General features: G+C 50.0%; 4 protein-coding genes across 4 annotated transcripts; 3 read left to right on the top strand and 1 right to left on the bottom strand.

Moving 5' to 3' along the window:
- Positions 1 to 4,373: 4,373 nt before the first annotated feature.
- Positions 4,374 to 6,240, top strand: JN550_011666 (uncharacterized protein; the record flags this gene model as incomplete). The annotated part of the gene is made up of 2 exons (XM_049310056.1): positions 4,374 to 4,468; positions 4,581 to 6,240. The coding sequence occupies 2 exons, from the start codon at positions 4,374 to 4,376 to the stop codon at positions 6,238 to 6,240; spliced, it is 1,755 nt and encodes a 584-aa protein (XP_049166416.1).
- Positions 6,241 to 6,596: 356 nt separating this feature from the next.
- JN550_011665 (uncharacterized protein) lies at positions 6,597 to 8,446 on the bottom strand (the record flags this gene model as incomplete). The annotated part of the gene is made up of 6 exons (XM_049310055.1): positions 6,597 to 6,779; positions 6,834 to 7,479; positions 7,540 to 7,651; positions 7,714 to 7,964; positions 8,035 to 8,076; positions 8,136 to 8,446. The coding sequence occupies 6 exons, from the start codon at positions 8,444 to 8,446 to the stop codon at positions 6,597 to 6,599; spliced, it is 1,545 nt and encodes a 514-aa protein (XP_049166415.1).
- A 3,710-nt stretch (positions 8,447 to 12,156) lies between these two features.
- Positions 12,157 to 12,619, top strand: JN550_011664 (uncharacterized protein; the record flags this gene model as incomplete). Its single annotated transcript, XM_049310054.1, has 2 exons — positions 12,157 to 12,443; positions 12,541 to 12,619. The coding sequence occupies 2 exons, from the start codon at positions 12,157 to 12,159 to the stop codon at positions 12,617 to 12,619; spliced, it is 366 nt and encodes a 121-aa protein (XP_049166414.1).
- A 3,769-nt stretch (positions 12,620 to 16,388) lies between these two features.
- Positions 16,389 to 18,165, top strand: JN550_011663 (uncharacterized protein; the record flags this gene model as incomplete). Its single annotated transcript, XM_049310053.1, has 3 exons — positions 16,389 to 16,487; positions 16,543 to 17,645; positions 17,721 to 18,165. The coding sequence occupies 3 exons, from the start codon at positions 16,389 to 16,391 to the stop codon at positions 18,163 to 18,165; spliced, it is 1,647 nt and encodes a 548-aa protein (XP_049166413.1).
- Between the last annotated feature and the right edge of the window lie 1,004 nt (positions 18,166 to 19,169).

Raw genomic sequence — 19,169 nt, 5'->3', positions numbered from 1 at the left:
TCTTTTCATTGCGGGGAAAAGTTGACGTCTGCACCACGTCTTTTGGCTGGCTGAATCCTGCCGCACCGCTTTGAAATTGAAGTCGTACCTGAGGATGGAGAAAGCGGATCTTGTGGCTGCTAGTAAGTCAATAGTGCTTATTTCTAGCTGGATGGCGGCCGGCCGGAAACGATCCTCTGTCAAATCCGTTGTATCTTGAGTTATGAAGAAAACTTCTCTTCGAAAGAACAACGATAACCTGAGATTTGGGTAATGCAACTTGGAAACCGTACTGTGATACTCCTCAAAAAGTGCAGTGGTGGAACAGGTGCCAGTAGTAGTAGATCTGAAAGAAGCCAAGGTCGAGCTAAGATAACAACTTATATTGTTTGCTAGGGTGGTGCAGTTGCTGTTTAGCCATGACCAACCGAGTTCGGACACATAGCAAGCAGGACCGCAAAGCTGCCACAGGGTATTCGTACTCCGCATGAGATGCAACGATGAGGCAGTGTTAAACTTGCAGGCAAAGCTTCTTTGGGGCTGGGCGAGCAATTGAAACTTGAAAATGCCTCAGTCCACTCCTATAAGGGAAGCAATACTGATCGCCTGCAAGTATCGATATACTTTTTACCAAGCACGGGCAGCGTGAAATAGAAGCGGCGCAACCACGCTGATGGATCTTGTCTCCTAGCGGAACGATTTCTTTTTGGGCCTGGCATAGGCGACTCCTCTTTGGCACCTAGAACCTCAAATTTTGGAAGAGTCTACGCCTGGTAGGCAGTTTCCTCTTCTGCGCGTGATGGTAAGAAAGTCAATGGCGAAATCAGTGCTGCTCGTTTTGACATTGCGGCTCTCAGCAAAAGCAACGGTGAAAATGGGTCTCCTAAGTCTCCTGAGCAGCTCTTCAGGTTATTGATCTCAGATGATGGTAACTGACTGACGAATTTTTGGCGTCGATAGTTCCCCATTAATAGTCGGCCCTCGTGTCTTCTCTCATGGTATGCCGGACCTTCCAGTAATACTCTTTTTGTACAGGCTTAATTAGACCTGCGTAGTACGAGATACCAGCTCAACTCCTCATCAGTCAACGGAAGGGCTTATATCCTGTGACTTTGATTTATAATCCTTCCGCCCCTATAACGGGGCGTGTTGTATATCCTTCAAATATATATATATAACTCTTTGACAGCAACCTCATACGCATGCTTTACGGGATCGGTCTTGGCGTACCTTGATAGATATAATACAATAACTCACAATAGTCGCGCATCACACGTCTTCCCTTTGATCTACCGGTATATTAATTGGTGTACAGATGATTCATCTCCTGGTGGACAGATTTGTCTCCTGAAGTGGGGTCTCGTTGCTCTGCTGCCAAGGGTATCTTGGTATCTTATCAATGCAACATGATTACGGCATTATTAAATCAAATATAATTTCATAATACACTAGGCCGTGCCGAGGCGCACGTAGAAAAACCTGAGTGATCCTGTGAAAACAGAACTGAAAAATCGAAGTGTGCCCAAAGGAGAATTCCGGCGCTATCAGTCTTCATGCCGTATGATTCAGTCTGGATCAACAGAACCGGATGTTGGCTGGTATTCTCTCAGTGGCCACATCCTCCTTTTCTTCATCATGTCTTAAATCTAGACATGGTTAGGGCTATAATCGCAGATGACATTCACTCGCCGAAGATGTCTCTTACCGTGGTACATATGAACCAAACCAGGCGGGCAGATCCTGTTGCATAGGTCGACAAGAATAGGCGCCCAGGCCACCAGTGCTAGAATCTGTTCAAAACTCCACTCTTTCGAGCCGCCATTTCAGGAGCCAGCCTTGTCATGGGATCTGTCGCGGTGGATGTGGAATAGAACGAGGAAGGTCCACATAACCATGACCGTTGATCCATCGGGCCCGGACAGCTAAAGAGAGTGCTTGGTGATATAACCATCAGCGACGGTGTAGTTCAATATGATTTTCGTCAGCAGCATTGAGTCTTCCACGCCAAGACAATTTTCTGGATTCTCTCGGACGGCCCAACAGAAATGTTCACGGTCTGTCGGCTAAGACGAGTCCGTGGTCGGACACAGCTGTATGGGAAGATGATCGACTGCCCAGACGTGATCCAGAAGGAGCCTAGCCTCAATTGTCGCACTTCGAGAAGAGCAGCGAATGGCCGCGATTCATTGTTTATATCATCGGGTTGCATTCACGCCAAGTTTGATAAGTATCACGATATGAGGCCTAGAAGATGCGTCCGGTGGCCGTCTTAAAAGCTCACCATGAGCAAACGCAGTGGGGATCGCGGGCTTTTGACCCGTCAACGTGGTATTACAGATATTCCTGTACATAAGGGTTTTCGGCTGCCAACCGTACAGAGGAAAGAGGGTTTCTTGATTTAGAGGAGAAGACAAAAAATCTAGACGCGGTAAACACAATTATGTAGGGAATCAAACGCAGAGCCACACAAGCCGAGCTCATAACCCACCCCCCTTCCCCTACGTCTGATCAGTGGACTAAGTTTAGTATGGCAAGTACGAGGAACACTGCACCACCAAGTCTATACGTTTGATAATTCAAGATGTATCAGAGAGACATTGCATGAAATTGGTCACATTGTTGAATCTTTCGACTTTGCGAAGTGAAATGCTGGTCCCAATCATAGGATTTTCCTTGTCGTCTTTCTAGCACCATGGGTCAGGCGACTCACCCCAGAAAATATATTTGGCGTACTCAAAGTCACGGGAGACATTCCCACTCCCATTCTTCTTCACCTCGTCATGGACCAGTTTCTGGATACTGGCCATGCTCATCATTCTCCCGGTTTGATGATAGTGATACGGGTCCTGTTGCTGCGTGTTCGGCTGTTGATGTCGTTCTTCATAGTACAGTTGCATGTTCTCTCGCTGTCAGCGACGTTGGGCTTTCCATCATATCTCTCTGAGATGTTGTTGAAACCGTTCGTCTCGCATTCTTGCCTCCTCGGCCTGTTGGCGCCCCCGTCCCTTTTGCTCCTGCTGTATCATCTGTTCGCTCTGTGCTGCTTGCTGGAGTTGCAGAGCCCTTCGCTCAAGTGTGCGCATTTCCGTCCAGCGATGACGCGCTGCCTCCCATATTGAAAGTGTCTCGCTATTTTGCAATGGGCGGGCGGCCGGCTCCATGCCCCCAATTCCATGCCTCCTCGCCCGCTAAGGAGACGTCACCCAAGCCATGGTGCTCGGGTCGCGGGTTCTGCTGATACTGGTGCCGAGATGTCGTCGGCGACCGCGGTCTTGATGCTTCCTTCGCACAGCTTCCAGCATTTCTTCATCCTCTTTCTGTCGCATTTCCATGAGGCGGCTCCATGTTGCGGCTGATTGCCCCCCGGTAGACTGTTCACCTGGCTCGGAACGACTGCGCCGCGATCCACCATCTATCTTAGCCTGGACGACACAGCATGCGGCTCTGGTTCAGACTATCAGCACTTTCCGGCCTGTATCTCTCGATCTTGCTCTATATCGTATCATACGCAGTAGACAAATCAAATTATTAGCAATGTTCATAATCGTTCTTTCACTTTCACGTGTCTAGCTTAATACACCCGCCGCCTCCCCGTCTGGATTAGGTCATCATGGCCATGACATGCTTTGACAAACTAGGTGATTTCTACTGATCAAGTGGCAGATAGGGCGATCTGATATATGAATAATTGCCTTTTTGTTCGATGCGGTCCTCAGAGACCACAGCATCAAATCGGTATCCTCATCGCATGAAAACCTTGATACACTATCAGGTCCACAGAGTGAAAAGCAGTTCTTCGTTTTTGGAGAAAATACAATCGAGCCTACCACTATATAGTCAAGCTATTGTCACCATATGACTGCTGTTACACTCCACGTTTGGTCGCCAGAGACGAATATAGGCAGGTTGACAAGCCAGCTGTCTCGCATATATGACAACTGCCAAGTTTTCCCAAGCTTCCTTATGCGGGCCGCTCGCTGGTCCGATCCCATGTAGAAGATAAATGTACTACTCATTGGTATGGGGGTAAGTTACTCGTGCATTAACTAATCGACGGGCCCCACTTATTTCGTTGGTTGGTCAGTCAGTTGCTAACGTTGAACTGGTAACTCAATAGGATTCGGCACAGGAAAATTGTTTTTGCCATGCCGTTTCTTTATTTCCACACAATCAGCCAATACCGAGAGCCTTGATATTATGTCATACTCACGACCGCCATGCATTCCCCCAGGCATAGTACCTGCATGACTGCAATTGCGTGAGATATGTATACTTCTCAAAGAAGTCTAACTTCAGTTGAATCTGACAGGAATTCTTGACTTTTGTGTAATGCCATACTGGAGCGACTGCATGGTTCCAGCAAAGCCCATGCGATTGGCAGAACACCAGGAACCATGTCACAGCCAACATTGAACAGCCACCCCGGCAAGAAAAGCCTGTTTAAGAGAGCTTTTCACAACAAAGTCCGGACGGGATGCAGAACATGCAAGTAAGTCCAGTAACTCGTTATTACATCATTTCTGTTTGTTTGTGGATCGCTGGCCGCCCTTTCAAGCAAACACATCCACGGTTACCTTGGGGCTGACTGCCGGTTTCACCAGGATCCGCAGAGTTCGATGCGACGAAGAAAAACCATTTTGCAAGCGATGCACCACGACGGGCAGAGCTTGCGACGGATATGGCACCTCTCTAGCGGGCCCGCTGCCAACGACTACGGGTCCGGCCGGGAATATCTTGAAATCAAATGCAACTGCTGACCTGCCCCTCGTCGGTACCGGTAAGCCGCTTCCTGAATCACGCAGCTTTGCATATTTCCTGGACGTTACGGCACCGTCTCTCGCCGGTGCCCTGGATACTAGATTCTGGATCAAAGAGATCCCGATGATGTGCCAACAAGATCATTCTATCTGGCATGCCATCGTCGGCCTTGGCTGCGCTCACGAGCTATACATCTCCGGTATACCTCCCAGCAAACCAAATATATTCACCTTACAGCAATGCAACTTGGCAATCCGGTCTCTGACAGCGTCATACTCCAGGCACTCCTGGTGGAAAGCACTTACTGTCAGTACCATTTTAACCTGTATCTGTGTCCTTGAAGGGGATTATGATCAAGCACAAATGCATTTCGGGGCAGGATACAACCTTCTTCGTGAAGTCGACGTGGAACAGGGCACAGGCCCGGAGAGCACTCAGGGTCGTAATGGTGGCCACCAAAAGCCTCTGTCGTCTCCCATATCTCTCGTGTCTCTACGATCAATCTTGATTGGTTTCGAGATGCGGGTGGTAAAACTTAGCGGACGCAGAGTCTCGAAACTCCCGAGCCTCCTGAGTCGAGACAACAGCTTAAACCTGTGGAGACGATATACAGCGAAGGAGCCCACAGAAACCTCAAGTCACTCTCTTACACACGATGCCCTGAGCAAAGCCATAACTGCTGCCGAGTCGCTTTTCATGGAGATGGCGGTGTCGCGACGCCGACATCTTCAGCATGTAAAGAAACTGTATGATGAAGATCGACGCCATATTCTGCGGGTATGGGGGCAGCCCGAGTACGACGAGATCGAGGCATACTGCCGGTCTTTTAGAGAAGTCCACACGATGCTCGCACTTCTTGGTGCCAAAGTGGAACTAGCTTCAACCCAGGGGAGCCGAAAGTCAAAACTAGGAGAGTTTAAGAAGGCTATTCTGTCTCTCCGCCTGATCCATTCAGCGAACCAAAAAAACCTGCAGCAAGCACTACAAGGATCTACTCGGTCAACTTGCGATCGGACCCAATCAGATCTTGACACCGCTATTTGCGATCTCGCAGAGGAAGCAATGAGCCTCGAGAGAACGTATGGGTGTAAACGGAGCACCAACTCGACCATAATGAATCCCCTATTCACGGTTGCACAAGGGGGAACCACCCTGGCCGCCCGTCGCCGCGCGACTGCGCTGCTGAGAATACCGCGCACAGAGGGTCTGTGGGACACGATTCTGTCCGCTAGTATGGCCGAGGCTATCCTGTTGAGGGAGACCACAGCAACACAAAAGTATTCAGATAACGAAGAAATACGAGACCTTCTTGCACGAATACGCCTGTCAGAGGATTTGGGGGGAGGTGGAGGACTTTTCTTCGATGGTGAAATCCATCCTCTGGCGCGGATATGTCAACTTGATGTGTCACTTGGCCAAGGCAGAAGTGGGACAATCAGATTGGCGACATGGTGGGAGTACCTCGAGGAGAGGCCCGCCCAAGACTTCGTCCTCCAGTGGTAGCTCATCCTATGGGGATAAACCCCTGTGTGAATAGCCCAGTCCTATCAACTTATTGATTCTGTCGCCCAATCAGACGCACACGTTATGTACCAAGCCCGTGCCAGCTAGACCTATACGATATGTGTCAATGGACCGGCATTACCCCATTGGCAGGGCAGAATTATCATATTATTACAAACTCAGGCTATCCACCTAGGTACGTAAGCGCGCAGCAGCGTGGCTTGTCCGATCGCCCGTGCTTGTCGCTTCATGCGTGACCGTTAATCTAAAGCCTCATATCTCGAAGAGCTCTCGTATATACCACTATAATCCGTGCATCTAAAGTAGCTATGAGTGTATCTAAACACGTATAATGCTTATCCTAAATTGACCGGATCGGCATTGAGTTCTTGTATGACCTCGTCCCAGCCTGTCTTACCCGAGAATAACTTCACCTTGAGGTCGTCACACACGGTACCGTTCTTTGGCAGCTCTCCATTGGTGAAGTACGCCCGGATAGCCTTGGCGGTGCACAAGGAGCCCTGCTGCATCGAATCATGCTGCAAGACGAATTAGCAGAAAAACTCGCTAGATGACGCTGGGAGGCTACTCACGCCGTAGCTGACCTGTTCCAGAAGAACGCTCCCTTGAAACGTATCGCTCACGTTCTTGGCCGAGACAAGAGGCGTCACGGGATCATAACGGTTGTTGACGATCAAGATAGGATTCTTGGTCTTCACATTCCAGTCGCCCGAGTAACGCTCCTTGGCGGGCATTTTCCATTGGGCACACCGAAAGAGCAGGTTGTCGGTGGCATCACCCTCAAATCGGCTGAGGCTACGACGGGCCTGTATGACAGGCAGGAGATCAATCGCGCTGCCAGCGTGTGTGAGCACATCACTGCACTTGATGCCCCACAGAGCCTCCGCGTCAGCAGTCCTGGCCGGCGGGGGATTCGACGCAGGACTGGACAGGCCGGCAAGTGTCTGCGCCATTTCTGGCCATAATTGTGGGAAGTCTAGCATTGAAACGATATAGCTCTTAAAGGTGCTGTAGTCAATGAGGGTGCCTCCTCCGAGAGTAGCGATGTCGGGCAACGGTATAGGGGACTGTTTGAGTTGTTCGAGCGAGATGTATAGGGACTCCTCTAGCTGCGTGGAAGTCATGTTCTGTGCCAAAGGACACGCGGTGGGCGCCGCGACGCACCCGCTGGCAAAGCCGCGAATAACATCGTCCACAGAGGCCATTCGCTCACTTTCACTGGCAACGCGGGATAGGTCAGTAGGTGGGGCTGGATGAGGCTTGCGGGCCTATACTTACGTGTTCTGATAATACTCAAAGGGATTCACTACGCCATCCAAGACAATCTTGTCAATCTTGTCAGGGAACATGGCCACCAACGTCGCTCCCAGGAGGGTGCCATAGGAAAAACCTGGAATTATATATGTCAGTCGCCGTCCTGACGCTCGATTCCGGGTTCTGAGGCGAACTCACCCCAGTAGCGTAGCATCTTGTCTTCTTCCAGGGCCTCAACGACTTGCATCGTGTCTCGGGCTGTAAACGCCGTGCCTATGAGTCGACCTGTATCGTTTTGCAGCGTCTCGCAAGCTGATACGAATATGCTCGACTGAGCCCAGACTTCAGCGAGAGCAACGTCTGACGCGTTGGTGGCGAGAGGCTTCTCCCCAACGTAGCGAGAAGCCTGACTAGTGTAGCAGGAAAAGGGCATTGTATTGTTGGTTCCCCTATTTTCCATGTCTCTGATTAGCCCAAATTCCCAGCATTTATGTTGCGGATGACCGGAATAGTCTGTACCTCGGAATAACATTGACGAGATCGTGGTAGCCACCGGTGGCGCTACAGAACCAAGATGATCAGCATTTGGCCTGTTGAGCCGTAATCTCCTGTGAACCTACGCCTTGATCTCTTCGATAAATGTTGCAAAATCTTCGATGCCACTGGCACCCGGCCCGCCAAAGTTGAGGAAGATGCTGCCTTTCTTTGGTTGCTTGGTTGCCGGAATTCGCAAGATCTCAATTTCTAGTCGCTGGGTAGAATTCGGGTTGGTGTAGTCAAGCGGCACCAACATCTTCCCACACTCTCCGGGCACACTACCAATAGGGCCAGTGATGTTGCATGAGTTCCAGAGAATGCAGTTCGTTGAATTGGCGGTGGCGAGGCTAGCCAACGCCACCAGGAGTGTGGCAAGCGGTTTTGAGAAGCCCATAATGATCCCAGGATGTCGATTATGAAGTAAACGGTGATGATGTGAGCAAAAGTCGCTGGGTAGGTCTCACCTGCATCACTCCTTTTATATGATTATATTCTGACTTTATTATCGTGTCTTTGCTCACAAATAGTGCGGGCGACATTATGTCATAGGACCAAGATAATTTCGCAGGCTGTGTTGTTCTGAGAGTTGAGCCCATTCCAATTCTAGCCAAGAAATGAGATTTTCTGCAGGCTTCTAAGCAATAGCTCACTGCATGAGAATCCTTCGTCCTCCCTAGAATTATGGGATCTAGAAGGAGTATCTGAGCAGCCAATGAGAGGGGTTCTGGTACGAGCTACCTTGGTGCGCAAGCGGAAATAGCACCGCTACTAAGATGAATCGTGTCGAACCCACTCGTGATGAGTGGCCGTAAACGTTGGGCAGAATTATTAATCATATTGAATGACGTGACCTCATATTACTCTTCGTGCCAAGGATTTAATCCCAACGCATCATCCTTGAACTATCAGTTGAATGGGTGGCTGCAACTGTGAGGTTGGCAGTGCTAGCTACTACTTAGTAGCTATGCGGAGATGTACGAAAAAAGAAAGATGAGACAATGAACGTACTTGGGCTGTGTTCTGATGGTGGATTGCACCTGGAGCCCAAACACCGGGATGGAACAGAGCGGCAACTCATATGAACGCCGTGAGTATATGCTTCCCATGAGCCTAGGAACTTTGCGCGAAAGAGTGCTTCTCGTAAATTAGTCGCAGTGGCAGCGAGCCAACCTCTCTCTACCTCGCAATATCAGTATTTACACCCAACTCACCATCAGTCATCGAAAACACCAGCAGCGTGCAGATACGAATGACGGCATGGGGGAATGCATGGTCCTCGGGCAATGGTGGGCCTCCTGAAGTCATTGGTGGGCTCGTACCCCGAGGACGCTGATTGGGCAGCCCTGTTGATAGTTAGTGTAGTGGACCTGCATGCCACTCCAAATTGGGGAGGTTTGCAGATACGCCTCAAAGGTCAAGGCACACAACAAGTGGTGGAACTGGGTACAATTATTAATGAGAAATCAAGAGTGTAATCTCAGTTGAAATACCAGAGCAGCACTCTTACCAGCCACGATTGAATTAGATTAAAAATTCCGCTGTGATCTACTCCAGGGAACAGAAGGTCAAGGCGCGCAGAACCAGAAAATACTTTCTCGGCAAGGCCAAGATCTTAGGAGAAAAGGCAGACGTCTTCACCATGGCCACGCATTGGGACCCCGTCCACAAGATGATTTTCCTGGCGAGGATGAGGATACCATCATTGCGCGGGACTAATTATATTTATTTATTATTTTAAATTACTCGGTGACGGTGTTCGACCGGTTTGGTGTATATTAATTCCTTAGTAATGTTAAAGTATTGGCCCCGAAAAACCTACTCTATTTGAGAAGCCGCTCGGCCGGCCGTGGATACGCTTTAACGACCCCGTAAGCCGTTTTCTCTAAGGTTCTGTCCGACCAGGTACAAAAATCAGTTTACTAGGTATAAGTACTAGTGTTTTAGTAGCGGCCGACCAGGTGTAAAAGCTCCTACCAAACCAATAGTGCGTATATACCCGATATATACGATTACGGCGATTTACGCTATATATATACGTTAAAATTGATAAAAAGCTTTATAATAGATATTACGTATATATTTAATATATATTTAATATATATTTAATATATGTTTAATATATATTACGTTTATACCTCACCTATTTTTTTACCCGATATCGGGGAATTATGTATATGTTTAATATATACGCACTATTGGTTTGGTAGGAGCTTTTACACCTGGTCGGCCGCTACCAATACACTAATGTTTGTACCTGGTAAACTGATTTTTGTACCTGGTCGGTTGGGGCTCTTTTCTCTTTCGGAGACCTTCCCCCAAGAGCATCCCAAGCCCCGGGCAAGGGCCGAGACAGTACCGCCCCGTGTCCGGCACGGACCCTACGGTTGCGTGATCCGAATTTGCACCTTAAGCCAGCCACAACGGCAAACCCGTTTTTAAGCTGACCGACATGCGCATCCGTCCTCTACAGCCACTAAATCATCTCCGCGAGTCTCGATGCAGAGGCTCATACGCCGGTGACACCACGCTGCCTCCAGCGGCGGCCCAGACAAGCTCACTCCAGTTACAAGCAGCAACCCAGGTACGAATTGGGAGAGAAGCTTCTCTGCTGCCTTCTGGTCATAACTGTAGTGCCGCGGCCCACCGGCTACCCTGCGCGACCCCAGGACCAGCTTCCCGTTATCGGCACGGATCTCCCCGATACCAGCCGACCATGTCTTGTAAGGAACTCGGTGCCAATCAATCTCACCGGCATCGACCAGCTCGAGATCCAACGCTGTTCGTGTGGTCTGTATGGAGGTTCGAATGCGCCACGGTGAATAAGCCCCTCACGGCAACACCCAACCTGAATATTGGGACCGCACACCACCGACGCAATAGACACGCATCGATTCTACTTACACCGGACACCGTGAGAAAGTCAGGTAATTTTTCCTACTGCTCTTTCAAGCAGCATCCAGTGCGCTCACCGGAGGTTGTCGCGCCATCTTACACCCATGTTTGTGCCACAAACAAGAACCGGGACACTATGGGGCAACACGAGAGAGCATGCGAGATCTATTGGATATGGTCTCGAATTGTCGAGCCGGACGTATACCCAGATTGAGACAATGCCTAATTGAACTTGCAGGCTCTCTTTCAGTCCTGGCCTGTGTCCATGACAACACGAGGGTCCAAGACGGTCCAAGAGGGAGGGTCCAAATGGTTCAAAGGTTCAAATGGCCTCAAGGGTTCATGCAGCTGACGAGGGGCGTTTGGTTGCCTTTTGACGGTCTGTATCCGCCGTTACATCCAGACTCGGTATCGCAGCAATCGACGCGGCCGATGCAGCTGCTCCGCTTCAGGTTCTATAGACCTCGTACAGGGCGTCTCCTGAGTGGTGGACATGAGACCTAGGTCTCTTGGCGTGCTACCAGCTGTGCCGCAAGCTACAACAGAATGTGGCGCAGAACATCGCCTCTGCCAAACTTCGACACTGGTAAGACAGCGCTTCATTGGGACCTTCATTGGGACCATCGCGGCTGTCGAGAATCATAGCAATGCGCAGTGCACTGCTGAGAGCTACACCAGGCCGACACGGCGCTTGTAGAAACCGCGCCTCTTGGACAGGATAGAAGATGTAAATACTATACGGCAGTAATAGATAGGTTTGTGATACCCCACCAGGCCCATTATGCAGGCTCATCCTGTCAGCCGCCATGCGGCCGCACAACCCTGGCTAAACGCTTGAGAGTCTTCATGATTGGGCTGGACTATACGTCCCTGCTGCACGTTGTGATTTTGCAACACGAGACGAGAAATACAGGGTCCGTAGTGTGTATCTTCTGGAGACGTGAGCGAGCACTATCAGAGTTGTATAGGTCTCTCCCAAACCAATAAATCACTGTTGAGTCCTTACAGCGGTAACTCTGGCACAGGGATGGTTCTCAATTTGGGCTTAGAGAAATTTCTTACAAATATAGACTACCTCGGTCTACTTTATCTCTTATAAGTATAAGGCTGCGAAATTTCTCCTCAAAACTGAATCTGTCTCCTTCTCCCTACTCAGCAATTCATCACTCTCCCAACTCTTTTCCCTACCTAAAACAAACAACAATCACCAAAATGAAGTTCAACCTCGCTTGCCTCGCGGCCATTTTAGCTGTTCCTACGGCCACGGCCTGCAACTTAGATCTGAAGTGGGTCTCCAACTGGGCTGAGGCCGGCTATCACAGATACCGCGTTCAACTCATCACCACCCCTCGTAATGACGACGACCTCGGAGTGTTCTGCGAAGCCCTCGGTAGAGAGCTGGGTCAAGTCGCATGGGTTCCAAATGTTCAATGCCATTGGAATGACGACGGTAGTTTCGTTGCCGATGCTTCCTTCTATGAAGGTTCGGGTGGCTATGGGTAAGTCTTAAGAAACCCCCCACCCCCTGCCTCCGCTCCTTCTCCTCCTCTCGACAAAAATACTGATGCAAGCGCGTCTGCTTTTCCTTTATCACAGAGACTATCGCCATACATTCTACGCAGCCGCGGATGACTATCGAGCCGCGAGGGGATGCACTACTGGAATTGATATTTGACCATGGATTAGAAACGTGGCACGCAACGTACTAGCCATGATGACCGGGCGGATCTTCTATGGTGGAACCACAAATTGTCACTCGCGGCGTAGCCAGACCGGTAGGGTCAGGTCAACACGGTGGAGCAGCACGCCTATGACTTATAGCCGAGCCTGGTGGCCCCTATTGTAAGAGGCGCGGTTAATATACTCTTCAATTGACTATCCTGATTGACAAGCATCTTAAACTTGAAGAGGAGGTATAATACTTGGTCTCCTCTCTACGTGGCGAATCCATTAAATTTCGTGCACTCCTCTCAAGAGTCCGTGAAATTTGGTTTTGAGTGAACGACGCTGTGCCCATAATTCAGGTTGAAGGCTTTAGTAGACGGACGACCTTATAGGGGCCATAGCCCGTGACACTTCTGACCCACCCGCGTCCTTTGGGGGTTCAGGGCCATTGACTGGCACAAAATGACCCATACATCCAGACACACCTAATGTAACTCGTAAACCAATGTAGCTCTGTATAATCCAATGATCTCGTTGTCAAATAAACAACAACTCAGATAGCCACCCAATTGACTTATACGCCAAAATTCACTCTACACCTGAATTCTATCACGTACTATGACCCCTATAAGATTATCTACTCAAGCCTTCAACCTGAATTATACAAATACCGGGACAGCTATAAATTGAGAACTCTATACCCAACCTTCCATCCTTTTCCAACCGATCCTTCGGAATCCTTGTGTTGGATTTGTAACCATTTTGAGTCATGGCGTGCCGTGTTTTTCCCTCACTGGCTATGAGTCTCCCCAGATGCATCCCAGTCAAGGACTACATGTATGGTAAAAAGACCTCCAGCGCATCAAAGAAGTCGACCAAATATTCCCGATCATCCCATTTCAACTCCTTGATAAGGACCTCGGAATTTAAATCAAGCCGGTTGCCATAATAGGTCTTGAGAGTGCTGAGTCTATAGATCAATAGCATAATTACCCCATTTCTTTGCTTCAAGATTAAACCCTCTTAGTATGGGTGGGGGGGAAGCATCTCCACGGTGCATCGCTTTGTCTTATTGTATTTGAGGCAGGCGGTCGTATGCATCAGTACTCCCAGGTATAACGAAAGGAATACCTCCAGGATTGGTGGACTTGTTGCTGGCAGATTCGGTATGCAGGACCATCCTCCGATCTTGATCTTTGTGTCAATGCAGTTTATCTTGGTGACCACGCATGCCTGGCTATTACCTGCTTGGCGAACCAGGACGATCTCGTTGGGCCTAAACAGCTTTAAGGCATGATAATGAGTGACCAGCCCCCGACGATATAAATTCTCTGCTGCATCGTATTCGTTGCCATAGTGCTGTGATAGGAACGAAATGAGGGGCTTGAATACGGGGCTATACTTTCCATCTTGCTCTGCCATATCTGCAAGGGCTGCTCGAATGTGAAACACACCACATATGGCGCCTCTATTTCCTTGTTGCTGCCCTAATAGGGATCGTGTTCTGCAACATGTTGTAGGGTTCTGTCCAAAACAGGCGAACAGACTCTGATCCTCTCTTTCCGCGGGCTACTTTTCCTGCCTCCACCCGGTCGTGGGAGATTGAGGTTGTCTAAACCTACTTGCTCCGTCACACAGTCATGTTCTTTGATAACAACAAAACACACATGTGATCGTTTCTCGACCATACATCGAGGTCTTTGATTGGAACATCTGCAGTGACGTGACTACGGTTTTCGAGGGCTCTTTGCGCAAGGTTGGCTCGTCTTTGAAGTAATGCTTTGAGTGACTGTGCCGATCGCTGTTGCAAAAGACGTGGTGGAACACCTCCAGCTTCAGATCTGATCGACAAAAAGTCTCCGCTCTGGCGTTTTCGCCTTCTTCGGATTCCCAGCCGCTCTCATCAGAGGTCGCAGCAAAGTGTAGCTTAGTTTCTGACAGATTAATCGTGTCAAGAAGATGCTTGACAAACGCAGAAATTTTATTCGTGCGATTCAACAGATCTATACCAAGATACTTCTCTGATGCATGATTCATCGCTGTGGCCAGATCCTGTCCCAAGATCTGTCTACCCTGTAATGTAATCGTTTTTGACTGGCTCATGGTGAGATCAGATCGGTCCTCCTGGTATTCAATTTGCGTGCTGATGCCAGCCTCTGCAACACCCTACTCAAGGTAACCTTTGCCGGGATTGTTTTGCTGATCAGCGTATGAAGAGGTAAATTCCTCCATAGTCAAGCCTGCCATTGATGATTCAGGTCCATGGAGCGTTGACGACGATATATGTTGCAAAGTCTCCCCGCGTCCAGTGTCGGGATCGCATTCGAACCAGCTTGTTTTCTCGCTGCCAAGTCGTTGCTTTCCTTCCCGTCTACGATACCCGGAAAATATGCGTCTGACTCGCGTCCTCAGGTGTCGCCTCTTGTAATTGTCGAGTCAGAGAATAGAGGTCCTCTTTCATCGTTACCTGGACCATGACTGCTGCCAGGAGGCTGGTGACCACTCGCACGGCTCTGAAAACCACCGGGGGCGAGTGGATACATGACTTCTGACTATCGCGTCTCGAAGCAGAACCGCCCACTGCAAAGCATGAGAAGTTGACTTGATTTTAGCAGTGAGGAGGCAGAACTTGAGATTTTTTTTTTTTTTTACAGATATCAACCCAGACTGTCTAAACATCAGGCACTTATGCAGCAAAAGGTCTTACCTGCAGTGAAAATCTCCCCGACAGGAGGGGGCGGCTCTGAAAACCACCGTGGCCGACCCTAGGCAGGCATTGTATCGGTTTGCTTATCAGAACGCTCGTGATTTAGTTATACGTGAGATCTTTGATGTTTCATGCTTGATGGTGACACAGATGTGGCTGGTGCTAGATCCGTGCTAGATTTACTGAGCCAAGGTCCTGAAGGCTCTGCCGAAGCCTATACTTGTGAGATGTACAACTAGCAACGTGGTTCAGTTTCTACGAGCAAAGTAGACTTTGATTCTAAGCGCACGGAGGGACCGACTCTACAAGTCGAGATACACGAACGAAAAGCAAATCATACAGCTTTGAAGAATCAATTTCACTGATAGTTTCAACGATATGCAGCTCACTTGAAAAGCTACACAGTGACAAATTTTCCCAGCTCATCAGCACCGTATCAAAATTGGCATCTATCCATAGTCACAGATCAACGTACGCGATTTGTATTCGCGATAGCTGTCGTACGGATTCTGTCTCGGAGGGCTTTGTAAACGCTAATAGACAATACCTGGCTAGCCGATATAACTATGTTGTGCAACTTAAACGGCAGGTTTACAGTCAGTCAGTCAACGTTGCGCTAAGGCATCCCTGGACTGCGGGGTTGCAGCCGGACTCGCGCACCTGCAAGCAGGGCACGGTGATCTGCTTGACGCTCGCGCTCAACTACCCTGTTAAGCCTGTCTTCTTTTGCGAAGATCACCTCATCGAGTTACCTTCCGTCTTGACCTTAGCTCCACCAGCGCGCCCGCTATGGATGACCTCAAGACCCCCATCTGGGCAAGTGCCGCGCCCCAATCTTGCAGCGGAGTGCCTATCACGGCCCATGGCCCCTGATGAACCCGTCCGGCTTGCGGCCTTCCAAAGCTTGGCGCGGAAGCTGTGCAGATGGCGCGGGCATCGCGTGAACCCTGCATGGGTACCGTTCATAAAGTTGCTCCTCTTCCCCTCGACCAAGTCGTCTGCAGCTTCGGACCTTGGCCGACTGCTTTATAGCTAGAGTCTATACATCGCTACTATCTGTCCATATCCCACCATGGTTCGCTGCGGCTCGGTGGCGAGCTTGCTCTCGCTTCCGCTCTTGACCGAGGCCTTCCAAGGACTGCCGGTGCCGGTCAGCGTGCTCCGCAAGCAGGTAAACAATGCCTCTCATCTCGGCCTCATTGCTTCCTAATACTGACCTGGCAAAGGTGAAGTCTCCCAGCGGCCTATCCGTGCAGGAGACCGACGAAGTTGCTGCGACATACCCTGCCTATACCATTTCCACGCCCATCGATCACTTCCACAATGACTCGATCTACGAGCCGCATTCCGACGGATATTACGACATGAGGTACTGGTTCGATGCGCAATACTACGAAGAGGGTGGTCCAGTCATTGTCCTGGCAGCTGGAGAGACCTCTGGCGCAAACCGTTTGCCGTTCTTGCAGAAGGGCATCGTAGCACAGCTCGCCAGTGCGACCAAGGGCATTGGAGTGATCTTGGAGCACCGGTATTATGGAGAGAGCTGGCCTGTGCCAGATCTCTCCACGCCCAACTTGCGCTTCCTCACCACTGACCAGGCATTGGCCGACACGGCCTACTTCGCCCAGAACGTCAAGTTTGAAGGCCTGGAAGATTACGACCTCAGCCCCAATAACACGGCGTATATTGCGTACGGTGGTTCTTACGCCGGTGCCTTCGTAGCCATACTGCGGAAGCTGTACCCCGACATCTACTACGGGGCAATTTCCTCCTCCGGGGTGACCGAGGCCATCTATGACTACTGGCAGTACTTTGAGGCTGCGCGCATCTTTGGTCCTCCAGCCTGCATTGAGGCGACTCAGAAGGTAACCAATGTGGTCGATAACATCTTGATTGGCCACAATGGCAGCGACTATGTGACCGAACTGAAGAAGGCATTCGGCCTTGGGGGTGTCAAATCCAACCCCGACTTCGCCAATGCATTGACCGGCGGTATCAGTGGTCTCCAAAGCTATAACTGGGACCCCACGCAGAGCAGTGATGAGTTCTTCGTCTACTGCGATATCGTTGGCAATGATACGGTCTACTATCCCGATACAGAGTCGCTTAGGCCGACTGTCGAGAAACTCATCTCTGTCGGTGGATGGGAGAACGAAACGAGCACACTGACAAACCACTTTTTGAACTACATTGGCTATGTTCGAGACACCAGAGTTGCCAGCTGTGACGGTGATCAAGAGGAATGCTTCAGCACAAGCGACCCCGACTTCTATGCCCAGACTGCCATAACGCAAACTTGGAAGTCTTGGCCTTACCAGTACTGTACGCAGTAAGTGCCTATGAGCGAGTGCCGGCCGTGCCATCCAGCTGGCAACCTGCTCATAGAAGCTGACGTGGAATCTAGATGGGGATATCTTGCGACTGGCAGCGGAGTCCCGGCCGGCCAGCTACCGCTGATCTCGCGCACGATTGACATCCCCTACAATGCCGCCATCTGCGCCCAAGCCTTCAATATAACTACTCCCTCTGATGTGGAGGCTATCAACAAATACGGCGGCTTCAACTTGAGCTATCCTCGGCTGGCTTTCATCGATGGTGAATGGGACCCTTGGCGTGCAGCAACTCCCCATGCTCTTGAGGTCCCTGAGCGGCCTGACACCATCGACGAGCCTTTCAGGTTGATCGCAAAAGCTGTCCATCACTGGGATGAGAATGGCCTGTTCCCCAACGAAACAACGGCAGACCTACCGCCCACGGCGGTAAAGGAGGTCCAGCAGTACGAGGCCGTCTTCGTACAGGAGTGGCTGAAGGAGTGGAATGCAAAGAGTGCGAAAGGTGGACTGCCATAACCCCCCTTAAGTCCGATACGACGAAGTTTCTTCTCGACGAAATCACTAACAGGTGTTATAGATGCAGTCGGTGATAAGCCAAAGTCCATTCATGCCCTATACAAGCAATACTAGAGATCATTACATTGAATGACTTAAGTCTGGAATGCTTTTGCATGCGATGAAACACTCTAGCAAGTCATGAAGCCCATTCAACGCTGCATTAGACTTTTGCTTTCGGCCCTGCCACTTGAGTCAAGCCAGGTGTCCCACATTAGAACGAGTCCCTATCATTTGTTTGTCATTCAGAATTCTCCCCAAGTGTGACCCGCCAGCTCTCTCAAACCTGCCGTTCAGTGCCAAAATATTCGAGAATCTGGATACCATGATATGCGTCAAGAATGTGGATCCGCCTCAATGTTACGAAGTGACTTTTCGTCGTTATATTAGGTCGAATCGAATCGAAGTTGTGACAGGTGACTTTGCACAAAATGCTTTAGAGCTGCCTCAGACCAGTCCCCCGTTCTTTGAGAACTGAAGAAATCCAGACAAATACCCACCCTCTTCTCCAGTTATGGGGAACCGCACCAGAGTCTCTGTTCCAGTGGCTGCGCAAGAGGAGCATGCCGAATGATGTCAGAAGGGTTGGCAAAATGACGGAGATTTTAAGCTTCCAGAAACCCGCGGTCGGGCTCTCGACTCGCCCTAGACTCAGCTGATGGCTGACTAGCGACACCACCAATCGCTTTAGTTCCTGGATTTCTAAGCCTCGCCCTTTGCCAACTAGAGCGCAGTTATGCAGGTCTACCGCCGGCCCGTATGGTTAGGCCCCACCATCAGCATTAGTAGCAGTTCTCGGGCTTGCGTTGGTTCCCGAACCCGCCTGTGAGCCATACTGACTAACAGGACGACGTTTAACTCCGTCCCCCGTGCCAAATACCAGTGGTATGAATTGACTATAATAATCTGGACCAGGCACCGTGATGTTTTCCAGGTCGGACATTCAACTGCGTTTTCCTTCGTAT

Source organism: Neoarthrinium moseri, assembly GCF_022829205.1.
Source record: "Neoarthrinium moseri strain CBS 164.80 chromosome Unknown scaffold71_Wmoseri_CBS_16480, whole genome shotgun sequence".
NCBI lineage: Eukaryota > Fungi > Ascomycota > Sordariomycetes > Amphisphaeriales > Apiosporaceae > Neoarthrinium > Neoarthrinium moseri.
This window is presented reverse-complemented; position numbering and strand designations above follow the sequence as displayed.